We start from the raw sequence: 22,054 nt of genomic DNA, 5'->3' as shown, positions 1-22,054 counted from the left end.
CCCCCTCCCATCGCACTGAGGGGCAAATTCTTCTGAACAGCTCCTTACAGAGGATACGGGAATTACCGACAAATCTCACTCTGCCCCTTCCCAGCCAGCAGAATGATCCTTCTCAACCAAGGACTGCGGAAACGCGGAGTTCAACACAGCCGAGGCAAGCCCCCCTTCCCGGCAGCTCTTCCGAAGATGCAGCAAGAGTACCTGCATCTACCATCCCTACGCTGCTCCAGGATGTCATGAAGAAAAAAAAAAAAAAAAAATATATATATATATATAACATATATCTCCCTGCATCTAGTAATTCAAACGGGGGCTTGCTATCTGACATTTCTAGTAAAGGCGGGGGGGGGGGGGGAAGGAAAGGTCTTATTTTCTGATTATCCCTCCTTGCTATTTATTGCAACAATTTCTTACACAGTACAAGTTGTGCAGTTGCCATCAACAAATATTGGGGGGGGGGGGGGGGAGAAAAAAAATAAAGCAAAATCCAACCAACCAACCCCCAAGCCCCAACCAGGATGCATCCCCCCCCTCAGAAGGGCTCTGTACGGGAAGGGACCCCAGTAACTCACACACTGGGTTATTCCATGCTCATCGCCGCGTTGCCGCAAGCCTTCCCTCCCAGCCCCGGAGCTCCTCGCCAGCGACGCCGCTGAGAGCACAGCCCTCCCTCTATCCCTCCCTCCTTCCCTCCCTGGGGATGTCAAAGCCACCCCACGCCAAATCCGACAGACGAGCCCACTCCCGCCCCACCGAGGACACACAGGCAGCTGCTCCCCTCTTCCTCCCCCCCATCAGCTGGGAAGCGGTTAGGACCTTGACTTCAGCAAATGTCATCCGAGAGAGGGGCTGGCGACTTACAGAAAGGGCAGCGACGGCAGAGCTCAGAGGGAGGAAGAAGAGGGAAAAATGAGCAAAGCAGCTGCTCCGAAATAGTTCTGCCGAGCCGGCTAGGCTGACAAATGATGCCAGTTTGGTTTAAAAATCCATCTAAGCTTGCTTTACTGGTGCAGTATAACACACTCCTGTGAGTGCAGCTCCGCTAGAAAGCGAAAGAAACTACGCCAATACTTCAAAAGGAGCAGCCACAAGCAAAATCCTGGCAGGGGCTGGGAGAAGTAGGGAGAGAAGGAAAGGGACGTCACAGGGTAGGGCTGGCAGAAAGCGAACGGGGCATCGTCACCACCCACCACCGACACACAGGGACCCCCCGCCTCAACAGCTCCGCGTCGGCAAAGTCACACCGTGGGAAGAGCAGCCTGCACGGCAAAGAGCGCAGAGCAGAGCGGCACTGCAGTACGGCTCTACCGGAGGGGTGGTTTGGCTTCTGTGAGGGGAGCTAGCACAAGATTAAGAGGGAGCTTAAGCTTATAAAGGATCAAAAAGGCCACTTGATGTAAATATCTCACTAAGGGGGCTTTTTACCTATTCCCCCCCATGCCTTGCTGCCCATTACTTAGGGTTTTTTCCCCACAATGAACTTTAAGAGCGTTAAGGACCAAGTTTAATACAGGAAAGCAGGAGCTAATTTGATCACAAGGGTTTAGGCCAACTTCAGTTCAAGACCTAGCCAGGTCTCATTTAAGCAAATGCCTGGTTTCCTAACCATTTAACAGAGGGCTGCGTTCTCAGAATCACACTTTTGGCAACCAACACGATTTTTTTTCAAATAAATTGGCTACTCTATGTGACCCTTCACATGACAAGCACAGATGCAAGTCTCCTTTTTGAGCACAAAATAAACTGGCAGAGCAGAGCAGGTCAGTCAGGTAAGAGTCACTGCGAAACAGAAGGAAGCACTCTAGGTCAGCAACACCAGGATTTATTTCCTAAAGGGGTTTCAGAAAATACCATCATTTACCACGTGGTCCAAAGCTGCCAGGTAACGCCTCTCAATTCTCCCTCTAATGTATCATCACTTCAGCACAGAGCGGACAAAGTCCGGTGCTTTTGCAATTTTAGGGCTTCCTCAGTGCTGTGAGAGGATCTAACAGTGAATATATTTTCCCTACCTGTGCAGTTCTCTAATAAAAAAATAAAATTCTAAATTAAGCATATACAATTTTGTCGTGCGAGCACATGGATCTTGAAGCCTGAATTGTTTCAGCCACATAAGGTTTGATCATTTTGGTAAGAAAACATTAACCCACAGATCAAGAAGTAAGAGAAGACAGGCTCTGATGTGCTATCTAAATCAGGAGATGGGAACAAGGCTTCAAGAGAACAGGAAGTATGAAGAAATGCAAAAATAGAAATAAACTATTCTGCGACGCTGTATGTGTTACCTGTAGTCAGCGCTACCTGGAACTGATTCTGAGAAAGCTTTAACAGTTCTCAGTACTCCTCCCATTAAAACTGCAAATTATTATATTTACGTTGGAATCTTTTTTTTTTTTTCCCCACACCCATCTCTTTCTGTGCTTTCCCCCCCCCTCTAAATTAATTGCTTTACGCTTCCACCCCACTGACGTCGAACAACTGAAGTCAGCTGCAGCTTCACTCGGAGAGCAAAGCCAGTGGCAGTGTTCCGTGCAGCCTGGTGAGGCAGGGTGTGCTGGATCCCGCAGCACGAAACACGCGCCAAGTGAAATACGAAGGAAGCCAGGAATAAAGCAAGCTAGGAAATGGCTGCACTGAAATACGTGGCATGAAACATTCATTTGTTTTTCCCTGTTCTTCCTTCTCTCATTTTCCAGATAGATCTAAGTCCGTTCATTCATAGCAAATGGAATCGATAATGCTTTTAGCTCCGAGCACACGCAGAGTTCAGCGTAACGCTGCATCCCTCTCACATCTCACTCCTTCCGGAATTAAACAGCAGCAAATCCCAAGCGTAAAAGAAATACTGGAGCAGGCCCAGCATAGCCATATAGGTTTTTTTTAATAAGTAAATACATATATACATACATACATTGGGGCTCTATTATATATATACTTTATATAGACACGTATATTATATATATTTCTATATGTTTGCCTCCAGCACTCATCCCTTCAGAAACAAGCTAACGAAGGGCAGCTCTGAGAAGAGCCCCTCCACGTGCCATCTCCTAAAGCACTGAGCGAGGGGCAATTCTCACCTTCCCGGCAGCGCAAGCCGCAGACTGTGGGCGGGAAGCGCTTGCCAAACGCGCATTAGCCCGTGTCTACACAACAGCTTTGAGTCACTGTAGATCAGAGCCTTGGGTATTTCCAAGGGGAGTTTGCTGGTTTGGGGATTTTTGTTTCTTCACCACAGCTGCTTCACGAAGATAACTGCAAGAGCGAGCCCAGAGAGCCCTCTCAAAAGGAACTGCTGCTAAAGGGTTCCATCAGAAGTTTTATACGAAAAGCCGATCCATATTCTTCCCGGGAGAGTCTCCATCTGTAGAAATATCAAAATGACATCTACCCGCTCATTTGGGTCCTGGCTCATTAAAAAAAAAAAAAAAAAAAAAACCCAAAACTCCATTTCCTGGTGCCAATTCTGCCCCTACCTTCCCCATCCATCACTAACCCCAAAGCAAATCCTGCAAAGTCACTTCATTCAGGCAATGGGAAAAGCAAAGCAAAGCACGGCATTTATGTCCTTGACTCCCTCTTCCAAAAGCTAGCAGTTTTGAAGGGAGACAAGAATCAGGAAACCCAATAACCCAAATTAACAACTCAAAGATGCTAGATGCTCTCTTTTTGGCTGAAAGAATCGTTCTACATCCTTTTCATTTCTCTTCACTGTTGTTTGCCTTCCCTTTCCTCCCCGCAAAGCCTTCCTGCTAAGGCAATCTAACTTCATTTACAGCGCAGGCAGAAGGAAGTTCTCTGGTATTTGTTAATTTCCAGCATTATGTCTTTCTAATTAAGTTTCTGTGCATCTCTGTTTAGCGTTTGGGGACATAACTGAAGGAGGTGGCTCCTACGGTTCAGCCACCAGTATGAGTCAACCTAAAGATTTTCCAAAGCTCGTGACAGGAACAAGTAGCTCTCAAACCAACCTAACAATTCCCAATTCTGACTATCCCCAAGAAAAGCTGTGGCCTGTTATCACATTAATTAATCCGACAGACTGTGGAAGTCGGAGCTACCGTGCTCTTGAGACAACAGAATTTGCTATAAAGTACGAAGTTGGAAAAATCACATTTCTACCAACTGAGTACAACTTTTCCTCAGGCTTTCACCTCCCCTAAAGGGCTGCTGACCATCTTTTGGGATTAAACTCGCTGCAGAAGCCTCTGGAGTGTGCCAACTGCTCCTTGCCCTCTCACACAGACCACAGCAAAACCAAACTGCCAGAATTTATTGAGAATACTTTCTCCACCGCACGTAAGGGATGGTCGTGAGAAAGCGTTTTGAGGAAAACGAGCGGATCATGGAGTCAAAGAGTGAGATGCTGGCAGGAGGTGGTGAGAGCAGAAGGGGGAATTTCCAAGTGTCTTCCATTTAAAAAAAAAAAAAAAAAAGAATTATCAGTATTGAGATACACCCCCTTAGCCTAGAGATTCATCTGAACTTTTAAACACAAGCTTCTTGTTAAACAGCAACAATTAAAAAACAAAAAAAGCCCCTCCTCAGCATAATATATATTTTAATGGAACCGTCCTTGACGTGTGATAGGAAGGCAAATTCGTTTCCTGTCAGCCTGACTCAGTCTAATGGACTTTCAGGCTGCAGCTTTTCCACTCCTCTTAATGACTTGTTGCAATGGAGATGAGTGCTCCGCGTACAGCAATGCCATCTTCTGGCACAGTTCCTGTGAGAAAGTGAACTTGCTGAATACCGCTAAAAGAAAGCTCCTCTTTAGGGAAAACCAAAACTCAGACTCCACGATAAATCTCGGATTTTTCCCTCTCCACCGCCCTTACTGTTGGGCTTTAATTGTTCCAGGGACTGAAACGAAGCAGCGAGAACACACACGGCGCGCTGTAGGAACAAACTCGCTCAAGCGTCTCTTAAAGGCGGCCCAAGAGTGAAGGCTGCTGCTGATTTACCCACGGTAAAGCACCACGGCTGCAGACGCGGATGCATTCGAAGCTCACCCGCATAGGAACCTGGCAGGAAGGGCAATCAGTCCAACAGAACCAACTCTGCACATCCCTGAGAAAATCCTTTCTGTATCAGCAAACGTTTCATACATCTGATTTATTTTACTTCTGTATTCGCAGCCAGAAAGTCTATATTAAGCAACAGCAAAGACTGCAAACACATGCTATTTACATTAAGGAAATAAACAAGGACTACCAATCCATAACTTTCTCACAATGCTGAATTTCTCCTGAACCACCTCTATTTGTCATTCAGAGGTACAGTAGGACAAGCTTAAGATAAAGATTTCCCACTATATCTATGGTTTTTTTGCAAAATTCACAAGGCTCACGCTAAAGCATTTATTTTAAAGACTGAATGAAAATGTCAGATCTTAAACAGTTCTACTCTGGAACAACACTTGAGGAAAAACAACATTGTGTTATTTAGCTCTCATTTACTGTGCCATTTGATACCAAAAGACCGCCCCAGGAATCAGATGTGCTGCAGAGAGAAATGTTTACCGGTTACTTTTTATTTTAAAGCAGAATTTCATAAGTTTTGGACTTCTATAAGATATGTAACGAACACCACCAAAACGGTTTGCAAAGCACGTCGGGTCCTAGGTTTCTGTCTCATGCTGGTGGACAAACGAACAGGCTGCCCCATCAGAAGTCTCATTTTGGGGGTCGGTGATAATCAGGTGCTTTCTACATGGCAAAGTTCCCGTCCTCCTTCAGGCAGTGCCAGCAAGAGGAGCTCCAAATAGAAGCAGATTCTTTCTGCAAGATGTAAGCACGCTGCCATCTTCTAAATCCCTAATCTTTCCATCTGGGCTTCCTATGCTGACGCTCACAAATTTCAGGTTTGTTTTAATATCCGTTGGAAAAAAAACAACTATTTTGACAAATCAAGGCCAGGTTGGACGGGGCTTTGAGTGACCCGGTCTGGTGGAAAGTGTTGGATCAGATGATCTTTGAGGTCCCTTCCAACTCAAGCCATTCTGTGATCAAGCAGGCTGTCCAAATACATCAGTGTCTCGGCCTGGCGTGACTCCTAAGGCTGTGCCCCAACAGAAAGCACTTCACGATCCACGCTGCTAAGGCATTAAAAGGAAACGAGAGGAGGAAGCCACACAGTTCTGCAGCCACCACAATTGCTCTGGGAGCTGCCTGAATTATCTGAATCGCATTCAATTTGCAACATGAGTTCATCTCCCAAGCCTTAAGAGAATCCATACGGGAAAAACAGTCTGAAATGAATTCTTAGGTGTCTAATAAAGAGTAAACTGTTTCCCACAGTCAATGTCTGGAGACTCTTGTTCCCATAGCTTCCCATTAGACCACAGTCAAGAGTTACAGATATGCTCCATTTTCTCAGCAATTCTTAGTAGTTGATAATAACTCCCTGTCAGAAATTTTATATTTCATCTTCCACAATATCAAATATTCTAGGATTGACATGCTTTGATCAGATTCTCTGCTCATACTCTGACTGAAAGAGGGGAAGCATGTACGGAGGTACGACCTACAGTTCAAGTGCATTTCCCAAAAACTGTTTTCATTTATCTGATAAGCCATTTAAGAGCCAGCCTATAAAAACCAGCCAGACAGGCACTTCCAAGAAAACAAGATTATTACTGGAAGTATCTTCAGTTACACAAATGTTATCTTCTGGACATATTTGCATAACAGCCACTAACACTGTCCTAACAAACGGACAACCACAGTCACTCAAAAGATGAAGCTGAAGAGCTGAGACACTCAGGTTTGGATTTAAGGCCCACTCAGACAAACGTTTTGTTTGTTTCTTCCTCTGTGGGGCAGATCAGGCATCCAAAGTAATATTGCCTGGGACTCACCACCCGAATCCTCAACCACTGACTTGATTTTTTAAGAGCAGTTGAACATTCAAGTTTTGCAACCATCAAGCAGCACAACAAATATTTTAAAGTAATTTATTGTTATATAAACACAGTTATGTCTAGCCAACACACAAAAGCTGTAGAATCAGCAATGCTCCTGCTGTGCAACTGATACGAAAATGGCACTACTGACTTTTTGGAAGCTGCACATTTGATTTTCCCTCCATTTATAAAACCAGAAGTTACTAGTTTTTAAAAACTATTCCTGTATCTCACATTATTTAGGCATTAATGCATAGGATACTAGAATAAAAAGTTCAATTTTTTTTTTTTTTTCCATCTTACACTTCCATCTCACAAGCGGCACAGTAAAGTTGACCACGCTTCCAGCACAACTGCGCCTGCGAACAGTTGGTAATGCACCAGGGCAGCTTCCAGAAGCAACAAGGATACAAACCGGCACGCTCAGGAAACAGCACTGCCGAGATGCAAATGTTTGAAAGCAAAAGCGGTATTCTTACCTCAGCTACAGCAATTTCTCCTCAGTGCGCGAATACAGCAGACTACCTGACAAGTTTCTGCAGACCACTGCGAAATCAAGATCTGGTCTCCAATAACTGTAAATTCAACCTCTCTTAAGATTAAATAAGAAACAAAACAAAGAACATGCCACTAATTTCAAGATCTCATTATCTGAGCACTCTTCTCACACAGGTTTATAGGTTAAGCTTTTGCTGGCTCTGGCAAAGCTCTGGTAAATTAAGACTTCTACCACAGGGATATCCAATATATGAAAAAAAAAAAAAAACTTAGAAAATACAAACCAAATCCCATTAAAAAGCACTTAGGGCCAAATGTAATAATTCTGCAGACCAGCAGCCGAACACAGTGGAGGTTTTTCTTATCGAGTTATCTCTTCAGAGACCGTCCAAGTGCATGAACAAGCTAACGCGACACGCGCACCTCGAGGGTTCTTCATGTGATGGAGCTCTTAAACTCCGTCCCTTCTTTTGACAGGGCAGTTAAAAACCCAAAGAAAGCACAGAAGAGAGCCTACGATGCACACACGCAGTTACACACAGGACATCCGAAATGTGTACGCTGTTCAAATATTTGGCTAGTCAAGTTGTAAGACTTATAAAGTTAATGCATCTGGGTAAACACAACCATTTCCCATGTCTACTGGCGTCCAAATTCCTCATGAGCAATCCCAAAAATGTAAATTTGGAATCAGAAGTGAGGTATTTGTCTTGTAAAATCATGTACACCAGTTTTCAATGTTATTTTTGTCTGGCACCACAGTCAAATAGTGGGTTCTGGTAGCAACACCAAGCTTTTTGTTTGGTTTTGGTTTGGTTTTTTTTAATATTTTTCCTTCCTGTTTTCAGATTAACACTAATCAGTCTTTCATCACTACATTTTTAAAATTAATTGAACCACACCACCACAACTCTACGTGGAGTTTGCATTCAGGGTAGCAGATGACGTGCCTGCTGCTCTCCACCGAGCTGCGGAGCTGGTTTTGACACGCAGCTCACTGTTCTCTTCGGAGTAGCAGTCTGCTGCCAGCTGAGCAGATCAGCTGTCAGGTAAAACAGGATTACTGAATGTTCCTTCTTCAAGGAGGCGAGACATGAGTTTTCATCAGGCAGGGAATCATGACTCATGACACTTCATCTCAAAAAGTTGAAACAGATTTTTTTTAAATTGACATAGATGCTGCCCTTTAAAAAGTTAGATTTGTGGCATCGTCTATTGCAGATGACACAGACAAATAAGAAGCTCAAAACATTGAACCTGCCTACAACAAGACAAAAGTTAACCTCACCTGCCATTTTCAATATTTCATTTAAGCTTAGAAAAGAGGAGAGAAGATTCCCATCTTTTCTGATTCCTTGCTGGTCATCAGTGTAAAATTTTCACATCAGTTATACAACCTCAGGGTGGAGGGGAAAAGTCTTTATTCTAATGAGTGGTTTAATATAAATAATATACATCCAGATGCAAGATTGCTTTCACTTTCGGCAGAATATAATCCTCAATGGAGATATTTCATGACAATCAAGGCCTACATTGCATCCCCAGGTTTGGCTCGTACACGTTTTCCATCTCCAAGAGGTAACCTGTCGGAGAACCGACACAAAACACCCTGTGCAAACCACTATTCCATACTTTCGTGTTAGGAAAAAACAATTTCTCCAAATGCATACTGACTTCTATATTCATATTTGGTTCTTCTAAATTTGACACTTAAACTGCGTAAGAAAATATTAGCTTAATTACGCATTAAATGGGCTTTGAGTGAAATACACAGTCATTAACAGAATTTAAAAGGCAACAGAACCATCACTTTCTACAGTTATTCCCCGAGTTCTGCTGGATCTTAAGTGTAAAAAGTCAACAGCTCAGCTACCACCATCTATGTTACCATGGTAAGTGCTCTGCCATACAAAATTCCATCTTCCTGCAAACAGGGACCGAAAATACATATTTGTGTCATCTCTAAATGAGAAGACTGTATTTTTCATTCCTGTACCCAAGAGCACCACTGAAAACACATCTATCTAACTGCATTTAGGTCAGGATTATTTTATGACAACTACTGACATTATGACAACTACAGATATTAAAAGTTTAAGATTCAAGAAACCACCCATTTACAGAAATAAGTTCTTATTATCTTTGATTTCTAAGTACTTAAATATTTTACTTTTCCTGCTCTAATCCTTTCAACTTTCTACAATACAGGAAAAAAAAAAAAGTCTCTTTAGAACGTACTTTAAGCCAGTATTTCCCAATTTGTTTTTCTTCCAGATAAGCACGCTATTGGGTGCTACTCCAGCCACTTCACTAGAAAAATAAGTCTAGAGGGTTCATTGCAATTTCTTCATTAAGTCTTTGGTACATAGGCTTCCTATCAGATTTTCAAAAATATATATTACCAGCGCAAAAGAACAAACATCAAGTTAACGTTCATTTATCTTTCAAAAAAGGCACTACACTCTTTTGAATGAGACTCGATACATCCTTTTTTACAGTAGTGTCTATTCTACAGCTGAGCCACCATTTTAAACAGCCAGCTTCAGAACATTTATTATTACAAAACAATTTGTCTTGGGAATTGTTTAACAAAGATGCTACGCATTCTGCACCCATGAGCCACTCCGTGCACTTGCAGACTGATTCTCCAGGTTGTACATACAAGCTTTAGAAATTCCACTTGAAATTCAGCTGAATTAAAATACAAGAGAAAATGAGTATTGAGTTCTCTCTCCAACATCTCACATAGATTCTATTTACATCAAGATGTGTTCTGCAGCACAAGTTCACACCACTTACTCTAAATAATCATTGGCAGCACAGTCCACAAGTGGAACTTAACTAAAAAGGATTAACAACATGGTTTTTACACAGCCCTGAAATTTGCTGCCCTTTAGTGCTGATTTTGTGACTTTTACAGCAGCAGCACAGACTAATAAGGGATTTTAAGCTCTAGCTGACACCAAGGTGACAAACTAGATCAATTCCTTGTTAAAGAGCAGCAGGACCGGATAGATAATTGTTTTCTGTTCTGGGGGTTGTTCGCCATGGTAATACTACCGCAAGAAGCTGGAGAGTCAACCTGGAGCTTGTTTTTACAATACATGGCATTTCTAGTATTTCAAACTGATAGAGCATAATTAGCGTCAGTCATCACAACATTCTATTATTAATCTCCAAAAAAACCCACAACGCTGTTGCTCAGCAATTTTCTATGACTGAAATGAATCTCTGCAAAACCTTGATGAAAAGAAAATAAAGAAAAAAAAAAAAATCAGGTGCAATACACCCATACTTTCAGGGGAAACTGTAACAGGGAAGAGATGCGTACGCCGGATTATTGCTGCACGTTGGCGAGCTCAATGTCAGAGGGTCCCGCGGGCACTAGTCAAATTAATGCTCAACGGGACAACAGAAGGAGCAGAGGCTGGCTACCTCCTTAACTTCCAAACATCCCAAAGGACAGACCCTCCAGGAGGTTTAAATAATTTTACATCAGCAAAACTCAAAAAGGCGAGCCAACTACCTTTCATACATGGAAGCCAGCTCCAGGTGTTTCCGGGTTTCAACAGCCCCTCCGAAGGGGCACAGTAAGCAGCAGGCTGACAGGTGCAGAGAATACCAAACTATGTTTAGTCACAATGAAGGTCGCATTACGGATAACCAGAGCATTCCACCACCATCCGCCCCGCACCACACTTGTAGACACAAAGGCTTGTGCCTCACCTCTGTATTATGAGTAGCCTTTCACGCAATCCCAATTTTATTTCCTAAAATACCATTCTAGACTAAGGAGACCCCCATTCATCAAGTGCAGCCAATAATGTAAAAACTTGAGAGCGGCTTCCTACACCCCACAAAGGACTCCAAAGCGGGGTGCTCCCACGGAGCCCCCAAGAAGATGCCAAGACCATGGTCAAACAGCAGGAGAAGTCAAGGCCTTTAACCTTAACCTCACGGGAGCTGCAATAGCACAGCTCAGACACAGGTGCCAACGCGAGGAGCAAGCAAACTACCTGCCAGGAGCAGTACTAGTCTGGGTGATAAGAGGTGATCGCTCGTTAGCCCATGCTGAGTAATTCCATGTTATAAAAATAGAGTGTCAGTCGATTTCCGATGGTGCCTGCCCATCGACTTACCCAATCTTAAGCACACCTCCAAATCATGGGGACAAAATGCTTTTATATAGATTCCACACACATTTGCTTTACTAAATATAGGTTCTCCTCTTCAAGCTGAACACACTGAAGGGGAACCAGCAGCCACCGGAGCCAACAGGGGTTTTGCAGAATTACTTTTACTTCTCAATATTTATATCCAACCCTTCTTGCTCATTGCTTGCTCTGACTTACCCAACCAGCATTATGAGAACCATTAAGGCTTCCCCTTTTTGCATTTTGGTGCCACAAAAGTTTAAGGTCCTTTGTTGTTCTCGCCTCCTTTTTTCATGGATAAATAATTTTCTCCAATTGCATCCTTAGAACTTTGTAATTAACACGACAAAATTACTGTAAATACAGTTTATTGTTTTGGGTTTCTTTGTGTCTGCAAGTGATCCATTCTGATGATTAATATAAAGTAAAAGTTTGCTGAACACAAGTTTTCCCCTTTAATGATGAGATGGCACACAAAACAGCTTAATATTCCTGTAATATGAAGGAGAAAACAAGTGCTCAAATAGCAGGAACGTGGGCCCTTGCTCTAAAGACCCTCCTAAGATCATATAGCCGTTTGTGAACAAGCACACAAAAGAAAATTTGATCTGGGAACTCAAACGGGCTGTTCTGAAACTTCCAGCCTCGGAATCGCACTTTGCTCGTGCAAGGTTTTGACCCATCGGGGGAAAGTCTATTACTCATTACTGCCAGCACGTTATGGACCCCAGGAACAGCTCCTTCGTCATCCCAGTAAGGTTTGAAGAAGGTTGTGCAGAAACATACTCACTTAGAGCGGGTAAAAATATGACTGTAATGGCATCTTTTCATCAATTATTGTCACCTGGAAAGTAAGGTGTGCTCCTGGTCCCTGATAAGGGACCAAAGTTAGAAAAATCCAGACCAGGAAGAGGGGTGTCAGCCCTATTTTCTGGTTTTCAGGTCTACTCCATATCAGAAAGTCCCGAAATTGCTTGGAACATCCACCTTGTCAAATACCAGCCAGCCAGGAGAGAGCAGAGAACGCATACCCAGACAACAAGCATTTCCAGTACCAATTTCCAACTGCTACAGAAATAATTCTCAGAAATGGTCTCACTTAAGGGCAAGTTCAGATACAAGCAGCTATTTTGTAGGAAACCAGAGACGAAATTACTAGCCACGTGATCTGGATCTAAAAATTCCCAACATTTACAGTGTCACAGGAGATGTACATGCAGCATGTGACGCTCCCGGGTGACCCAACAGACTTTGGCTTCCGTGCAGCAACCAGCTGCCGCGCTCGGCAAGAACTAAAACATCGTCTTGAACCCAGGCCAGGATATTCACGTCCAGCCGGAGCAAGTTGGGAGTTCCCAGAAGGCTCTCGCGCGGTCAGGAGAGAGCTCCGCTCATGACAAAGCCCTGCCCCTTTCCCCTGCCGGCTCCCGCGCCACCCACGCGTACACGCACAGCGCGCATCCGAGGGAACCACGGCCTCCGCCATCCGCCGCCGCTGGAACGGAACGCACATTCCTGAGAGGAGCAGCGACAGCTGAGGGTCACAGACAACCAACTGTTGGCAGTCACTCCACGCCAGGAGGAGGAGGGAAAGCTAGATTTTTTTAAAAAGATAGAATAATAAACAAAAAATGTCTGGGAGGATTGATGTAGCCGCAACACGCTAGCACAGCATACAAAGGATTTTTCAGAAGATTCCTCGTGACGTGATCTAACAGCCAGTTTCTGGCTGAGACCACATACAAAACATCCTCCTTCAGAATAAATGGCAAAGTTCATTTTCTTCTCTTGGAGTTAAATATGTGGGGGGTGCATTGAGGGGGGAGGAAACGTTTGTTTTAAACCAAAGATTTTGGGTGCATGCTGTTGTTGTAAAATGGAAACTGCCTTCAGTTTGATAGTTTCTGAATATACAGATATAGGTAGGTGAGTAATCTAGCTTCTGTCAAGACCTCTCACACCTTTTGCAAGATGGCCAGGACTTCAGGTCGCACACCGCATCTTCACCTTAATCTGCACCCCGCACACACGCCCCACGTGAAGTCACGCCACCCGTGACCGTCGCATGAATGCATTCACGCACGTGTTCAACTTGCCTTGAGAAGAGCAATCGCTAGAGGGATCAAATGCTTCTCCAGTTTGGTCTGTTGTGAAACGCATCTACTATTTTTATTTAATCTGTGATCGTTAACACGTTTAGAATAAGCAATAGTTAATTTAATACCTGACGCAAGGATTTCAGCAAAACCTAACTAGACAACTCAAGAAGTACAAATATTAAAAGTAACAAAGAACAGGATGACAGTTACGCCGTTCCTAGCTTGGACCTTAGCACCAGCAGCTCAGCGCACAGGAACCGGCTGCTTCCTTCCCAGATACGTCATCATAAACCACGCAGATTATCTTAATAAATAAAGCTCCTTATACATAAAGCTCAAATTAAGACAGGGATGCAGTTCGTAAAGCTTCTTACCAGGTAAGTAAGTACTGCACAGTCCCGCAGCTCAATGCGGTCCACTTCTCTTCATGTTGGGGGTCTCAGATATGATACACAGTTTGACCAGAGCTTTAACTTGATTAAATATAAAAATGCAGAGCAGTTGCATGTAATTGATACCAGCAGTTATGGCACAGAATGAGGGAAAATAGCTGCAAATATTATTCTAGGATATTATTAGACGACTTATGGAAAGCAGGTATTTAACCGGTATTCCCCAAAGCGACTTCCGCACACACTGCGGCTCTCAGGGTTGTAATTTCGTGCTGCAAGGCAGGGGGAGAGCGAAGCGCGACGCTGACGTGACTGCCGTAATCCCATTAGCAAAGCTGCTGTACTGCCGCTGCCGGCTGCCCAGTGAGGGTTCAACAACTGCTACCACTCGCGTAGTCATCCCATTATTGGAACGTCAGGACGTCAAGCATCCCTTCATCACAATACGTTAAAATTAAGAATCCTGTACAAAGAAAACCTCACAGTAACTACCCCATTATAAAACTTAAATATGGACGCAGCACATTCACCACGACCATTCCAGCATTCCACAAACATTACTATCACTTTGCAAAGACCTAACCTTGGGATAAAACAAAGCTACAGACATTACGAGCAAAAAGTTGTTTCCATAATACACGTGCAGCGACCAGTATTTAGCACAGAAAGGCTCAAAAAGGTTTTGTTGAGTTTTTGGGGTTTTTTTTAATTTTTTTTTTTTCTGTTTTACTTACAGGTATGAAGCACTATTCCTTCAATGTTTAACAGCCAAATTAAGAAGCAAACTTCCTAGCAGGAGGCAAGAAGCAGCAGTTTTTTCCAAAGCAAGCTGTGGTCTTTGTTCCCACTCCCATCCCTGTGGGCCCTGATCTGAGAAAGCAGCCTTGACGCAGAGTGGGAAGCCCCCGGTCCTTCAAAATGGCGGGAAGCCCCCTCAGCACAAAGGGGTTCCATGCCCCCTCTCCCAGCCCAGCCCTCAGGATAAAGCGCATCCCTAAGAGCTCTTTGAACAAAAACTTAACACTAAGAGCCAAAAATCAGCTTTTGGTAACGCTGCCGGGTAAAAGTCTTGTAAGGGAGGGAAAACCCCAGGAGAAGAGGGGAGGGGGGGAAAAAAAAAGAAAAAAACAAACAAAAAACACCACAAAGAAAGAAAACCAACAACAACAAACCTCAAAACCACAACACATATACACAAAAAAAAAGACCAAACCTCTCCCAAATACTCTTTGTTTTTTAAACTTTACCTACTTTTAATATACTATGAAAACATAGGATATATACCGAAATGTTAGGAAACAAGCAAAGAAACTTCCTAACAACCACAGAGCAACAGGAACAGAAATACAGTAGATCTACTACGGACACAGAAACCAGCATCACATTAAAATACTTACCTCAACACCTGTTTCTTAAGCATTTATATTAAAAAATAAAATAAAATAGCCCCCTACCTCTGCGACCAGCCAGGCTGGAGCAGCCTCTCCTCTGCAGACCCACCAGGACAGAACCTTCCAGCACTTTCCACGGGATTGCTGGGTGAGGAGCCCAGGTGAGCTGCAGGAGCCTTCCCTGGCCGACCTGCCTCACAATTAACACCAGCTGGGCCTAATTACCAGGGCCCTCCCCACAGCTCTGCCAGCAGCTGCGACGAGCCAACCCAAAGGTAATAAAAGACAGAGGAGATCAAGGAATTTTTTTTTTCCTGGGACTTTAGGAGGGATGATGCCCCTCACAGTCGGTTACCCCCCTTCACAGTCCCCCTAGCTCATCTCCCTCTAGATCCCTAAAAAAAATGAGCCAGCCATAAACACCTACCTGCATGCACAAGAAAATAATCTTTATTTTCAACATACCAACTTTTGGAAGAGCGGAACGAGGCTCAGCAGTTCCCAAGGCTGTCCCTTTGATAAATACAAAACCATCACCTTCTGTTTGTATACACTTGGGAGTAAGTCATAATATTTGAACACCACATTGTCTATTTTTCTATTTTCCTTTCCATTATCCAATTACAGCAGGACACCTGGCAGTATTTACTAAATCAACTTACTCTGAGAGCATGAATGGATTTTAAAACTTTAATTCTTCCCCTCCACAGCCAGCTAAAAACACTAGTTCAGACTAAAGTGGCTTTCACAGCAGTGGTAAATCTTCACATACACTTTCTGCGTAAATCAGGATAATTCACCTTAATTCCCTCATTTTACAATCTCATGTCTGATCGAAAGGATCTGCTAATTTCCAGGATTACGTTTCAGTTACTGTATGTCACGGAGAATGAATACACAAGGACTGGCTGTAATTCTGCATGTAGCAAATTTTTATTACAGAGAATTTTTGTTCTTTTTTAAAAAGCTCCCTTATCTCTATTGATTGTTTCGAGTATTCAGGTGACTGAAACACAAATCCTGAGCTGAACCATGAAGCAGCGGACTAACCTCCCAGGTGAGCACGCATTTGTTTTTGGAAAGTATCCCTCAGCTTCACGCCGCACCCACCTTCAATCTCCGCTCGCAAATTCCCTTCACGTTGGGCAGGAAGCGAGCTTCCCAAAATTACAATTTCCCTCTTCTTGATTGCGGGCCTAAAAAAATTTGGCAGTGTGGCAGAAGTACGCCTGTTACCCCACCATGTGTTATCATCTCTTGCGATTCAGTTTCTAATAATACTATCACTTCAGCTTTTTTTTTTTTTCCAGAGCCAAATTCAGCGTAAAGGACAGCCACAGAAGGGAAGGCAATTAAGACCTACAGTCCTTAATTCTATTAGCTTGCACCTACTAAGCGCTTGACTTTGCAACCTAAATAACACTGTAGCGTAATAATTTTTATACATAGACATGTAATCATTTACGCACTAATTGTAATTACTTTTTCCTACATTTGCCTAGATCTATCAAGCAACAGGTTCGTTATGCCTGATGTTTCATCATTTCAAATCAGTGAGAAGACATCCTCTAGCACCTTTTTCCCTTACACGGTTCGCTGAAGTAGAAATGTTCATTTTGATCGATGTTCTCTTTCCTCAGCGCTGCGACGCCCAAGCGAGTATTTCACTACGCTGATTTCCAAGTCATTCTGGTTTCCAACAAATTACTCCTAATCCTTCACAGCAGCAGAACCGAAAATTAAAAATAAGCTTGGATCAAATTAAAATTCAAAGAATTCTTGAAAATCATTGAATCTTTAGGGTTGGAAAAGACCTCCAAGATGATCAAGTCCAAGGATGGAAAATGGGGAGCTCAAACCAATCTAATTTTTGAAGTTACAGAACTAGAATCAGTGCCAGCAAAGCGGTGAAGGCAAAAAACACGCTGTCCAAAGAAGAGCTACTGCAAGGGTGGGCTGGGAGGGGCATCACTCTAAAACACCCACAGAGGAGAAATTTCAAACATCCTCAAACCCCACCAGCCTTCAGCAGGGGACAAAGGATGTCCCGCATTAGGAAAAGCCGGGGGAGCTGTGTAAAAAGCAGCGGGATAGAAGAGGCAGCCCCAAAGCACACAGCAGTGGCACGTGAAGAGTCAGCAGCAGGGATGGTGCAGGAGATGACCTCTAAGACAGCGGTGGCACACAAGTTTTTAGAAGGGTTTGTTTTCTCCTCCGTCACGGGAGAAAAATACAAAACGCGAAGGGACAAACGTCCAGTAGAGTTGCAGGGGGAAACTCCTTGAGAAAAGAAAATGAAAAGAAGAGAATTAGTTCCCCCAGGCACGCGCACCAGTTGAAGTGCTCCCAGTAACGGATTTTTTTGTATTTCTCATTTCCAGCGGTCTCAGCTGCTTGTGGTGGCTTTGGCTCTCCAAGTGATGAGGTATTGTGTAAAATCCCAAGGTCTCATATTCCACTCTCTTAAGTGCTCAAGTGAAGGTCGTGCTTTCATGGATTCGCAACGCAGGACAATTTTGCCATGGAAACATCCCTGGAGAAACAGAACGACAGGAGCTCTGTTCTGCCGTCTTCCCACGTCCACACCAGCACTCTTCTTCTGGACACCATGGCGAGCCCTTTCCCTCCAGTTTCAGTTCTCACTCCAAGCCATGAGTTTGGCACCCCAGAATCCTTTATGGCCTTTCAAAACCATATTTTGAAATATAAAGTGCTTGAACAGAAAAAGGAGGACTTCTCGTTCCAGGTATCATTTCACAAACAAGTCTTTTGGTCGAAGAGAATTATATGGAATACAGGGATCTCAGGGGGATCAACGACAGCATGACATCAGGAAAATTACCACGTGACTGCCGTACGTTGCTTGATGATGAGCAACTTTGACTGAGGTCAGTTAAATCACAGTCAAAGACACTCCCACACCCTTTCTTTTCATGTCAGATAATAGATTAAGATCATCGACTTATCCACGCGTGCTACTTACTGCCTAGCTCTACCGTTGACTTTATTTCTATGGCTGATGTTGTCATTTCTGAACGACCTGTACGCTGAAGTGCGCATATCCGGATACCTGTACCTCAGTTTAATTTTCGCTTTTCCCTTTAGAACGCAGCAAAGTCACTCGGTGTAATTCCGCCCTTCAAAGCACCTGGAACATTAGCAGGAGGATGTTCCATCTCTTCTAGGAAAGGTGTTTTTTAGATTCTTCACTAAGTCGCAAAACTAGCATTGTATAAGACAATATTGACAAGTTTCAGTACTGCTGGCCTGTTTTTCTTTAACCAGACACATACTCAGCTCAAGTCCAAAGCACTAAACTACCTCAATTTTACGTTGCCTTGTAAACAGTACAATCATTATTGTATGTTTTTCCTGCTAATGGGCTGGGCAGCTTACAATTTCAATGGACGAAACATATTTCCGAGGGAACAGTTAGTAATAGAGGAGTTTATCCCCGTTTCCTTTATTTTACTCACAGAATCACACTCATACAAAATCACAACGCCAAATTAAACAGGATTCCTCAACGAAATCTTTTGGCTGTTCAAAGGACTGGAACTGAACCTTAGTGCGATCTCTATCCTTCTCTACCTTTATTTCTTACTCTGAACAACTTTTAATCCATCAGTCAGGTCCTAATACAGTAACCTGAACCTGTTCCTCTGAGGCCAGCTTGATCTTACAGTGCGGTGGGTCATCAGAAATGGCAACGTGGCTCGCTGACACACTTGCGCCGGCTGAGGAGGGCAGTCTGGTGCAGCACGCGCAGAGTTCCAACACCGGAATACCTTCCAGAGAGGCGGGAAGAAGGGACCTGCCTGCCAAATGGGCAATGAGATCCACAAAGGGGCTCATTTCATCACAGATCCATGCCACACCATCAATCCAGCATCCCGGGGTTTCCCTTCAACAGTACTGTCCTTCTTCAGATGAAGCGTTCTGATGTAAGACACACAGTATGTGCTTTGCAGATTTTATTATTGTGGTTGTATTTTTTTTAATGTGAGGGTAAGTGTTTAAATTTTCTTTTGACAGAAGAAGTAAAGCCTTGACAACCAGAAGGAAATAAATTGGAAACAACTTGTGTGACTACCAGTGAGAGAAACGACATCCACCCTATTGCAAACACCACCAGCTCCAACGGTGTAATTTACAACCGCTTGGCTTTTTGTCTGGTAAATTCTCAAGCTTTACATAACCAATTTCACTGGTATCTGGCTGCGGTACTTGGCTCAGCAAGGCACCGTGCAACTTGGTCCAACTCGGGTGTTTAAAGTAAAACACAGTTCTTGTTAACGCAGGTTCAGAGCTGCAAAAAAATGGCCTCAGCTCCGCAAGCGCCCCCAAATATATATTCAAGATGAATGACAGATTCAAAGATCTCTTAAATGAGCTGAAAGACATGGTAAAAACTCCAAAAATGTAACTTCAGTTCCAACAGCTGCTTCAGTGGCTTCAGCTATCGAGCCGCAGGATGGGACTCGAGGACTGAGAGGCCCCAGCCGAGCAGGAGTTCAGCGTGTGGCCGACGTCAGTTCTCGTTAAGGGCTATCGTGATAAGTGCGGTGTGACAACGCAACGGCTTCTGGCAGAGGCGTTCGCTTCCCTTTTGTTTCGTACTCTCCCAAATCGACTCTCCTTCCCTCCTAAGGATGCAGGAGATGCTTGGTAAAGTGGCAGGCTGGTAGCGATTTATAGAAAAATTGATTGGCCTCAGCCATCGTTGTGTTCTTTACCTTGGTCTTGGGTGACTTTGCGCGTTTATTCCTGGACTTCTAAATTCCCATGAAGATCACCCATTAAGCTGTATGTATGCTATCTTATTGAAGGGCAGCAAAAACTCAAATACTGGACTCCACCATGGCTGGGGAGCTGGCACGGAGAGTCTTGGTGGCTGCTTGCAAGGATATCGCCTACCTGGCTCCAGGAAGCCCACGGGAAAAGTTCTCCGCAAACAGAACCAGGTTTCATGAGGACCCCCAGCGCCTGGGTTCTTCATCACCATCCTTCACCACCTGGAACATCTCTTCTCTCCCCGACACTCTTCATCTGTCCTGCCAGTCGCACCTCTTCCCAATAAACTGGAAAGATCCCTGTTCATTTTTCTCCCTCCTCACCCCAAACTCAGCTCCTAAAATCACACCCTTTTTTTTTTTTTCCTTCCTGTTTCCAGCAGGGAAGGGAACAGGAAGTCCCAACATACGTGGGGGCTAAGGGGCGCGGCCGTTCTCGTGGCATTTCCAGCTGGGGTCAGGAGCAAATCCACACAAAGACCCTTTTGCTTAAGTCACCCGGCCCAAACTTCCAGCACGGAAGGGGCTTGACAAGTTTAGATACCTCTCCAAACTTTCCAACGCCTGTCCCAACTGCAGACCCCTGACATCTCCTCGTCAGCGGGACGGCCAGCTTCTCAGCGGAAAGAAGAAAAAAAAAAATTTAGAAAAGGAGGAGGATGGGATTTATATTTGGATTTATGGGTACATATACACCACGCTAATCCGATTATCCATCGGGAATCCTCCTTTGCAACAGCTTTTTCTGGCTTAATCTCACCACGGCAACGCTGCAGCTCCTGGGCCCTGCCAACCCGGCCAGGTAGGAGAACGTCGACCGACTCCCGCGACCAACTTCACCGTTCCAAATGTAAATTAATGCAGCAGCCGCCGCACACCAGAGCCCTCTCCTCGCACGGGGATGGACGCGAGCCCAAAAGCGTTGCACGCAGCAAGAGCGGCGGCGGCCGCGTGAAGACTGCTGCATTACGTTAATTAAGATTTTAGCCGTGCTCCTCCTCGACGCGCTCTGCCCCAGCAGGAACGCAACGCAACGCCCGTGGCGCTGCGCCGCCGAAGTTACACACGCGTGTGTGCACGTGTGCACGCCTTCCATGGGCACACCTGCGCAGGTGCGCTGCGTGGAAATCATTTTGGGGTGGGCGTGGAGGATTTTTTTTGTTATTTTATGGGCTTTTTAAAAAAATTATCATTACTGAATGACGAGCAGGCGTCCACCCACCCACCCGTCACTGCCGATGCACTCTCGGGCCCCGATATTTTGCCCCCCACCCCGTGCTGCGAGGCTCCGTGTCAACCCCCCCCACGTCCCCCGTGGGCAGTCCCCACGCAGCGTGGATCTTGGCCCCGCCGCAGCAGCCCCGCCCGGTGCCCACGCCCGACACACGCCCCCCCCCCCCCCAAATCTCACCGGCGCGGCCCCACGGCGGGGAGGGGGGAAGGACACGGACACGCGTGTGGCCGCCGCCGCCGCGGACCCACCTGGCGAAGGCGCGGCGGGCCGGCGGGGGGCGAGGGCCCGCCTCCCGGGGCGGGGGGCGCGGGGGCAGCCATCTTCTCGCCCCCGCCGCTCCTTCCCGCCGCTTCCCGCCTCTCCTCAGCCCCGCGGGCGACGGCGCTGGGCGGCCGCCACCATGCCGGGCCCCGCGGCCCGGTGCCGGCCCCGCCGAGCGGGGTTTGACCTCTCCCGGGCTCCGCTGCAGCCGCACGCCCGGCCCCGGGTTGGGTGGGTGGGTGCGGACGGGCGCGGAGGAGCCGGTGCGGAGCGGCGGCGGCGGGGGCCGGGCTCCCGATGAGCTCATGGACAGCTCCGCGGCTGCCGG

General features: G+C 45.2%; 1 protein-coding gene across 2 annotated transcripts in view; it reads right to left on the bottom strand.

The window, feature by feature from the left end:
* Positions 1-21,828, bottom strand: part of ANK2 (ankyrin 2) — a 289,370-nt gene extending 267,542 nt beyond the window's left edge. Inside the window, exon 1 of one of the 2 annotated variants that reach the window (XM_086746523.1) lies at positions 21,714-21,828. In XM_086746523.1, the coding sequence (XP_086602649.1) occupies positions 21,714-21,785 (72 nt within the window). In that variant the 5' untranslated portion in view covers positions 21,786-21,828. Of the gene's footprint in view, positions 1-572; positions 643-21,713 lie in introns of those variants that run through there. The other variant, XM_086746525.1, reaches the window with a different exon arrangement.
* Between the last annotated feature and the right edge of the window lie 226 nt (positions 21,829-22,054).

This window comes from Chlamydotis macqueenii, chromosome 4 (genome assembly GCF_036417535.1).
Source record: "Chlamydotis macqueenii isolate bChlMac1 chromosome 4, bChlMac1.mat, whole genome shotgun sequence".
Classification (NCBI taxonomy): Eukaryota; Metazoa; Chordata; class Aves; order Otidiformes; family Otididae; genus Chlamydotis; species Chlamydotis macqueenii.
This window is presented reverse-complemented; position numbering and strand designations above follow the sequence as displayed.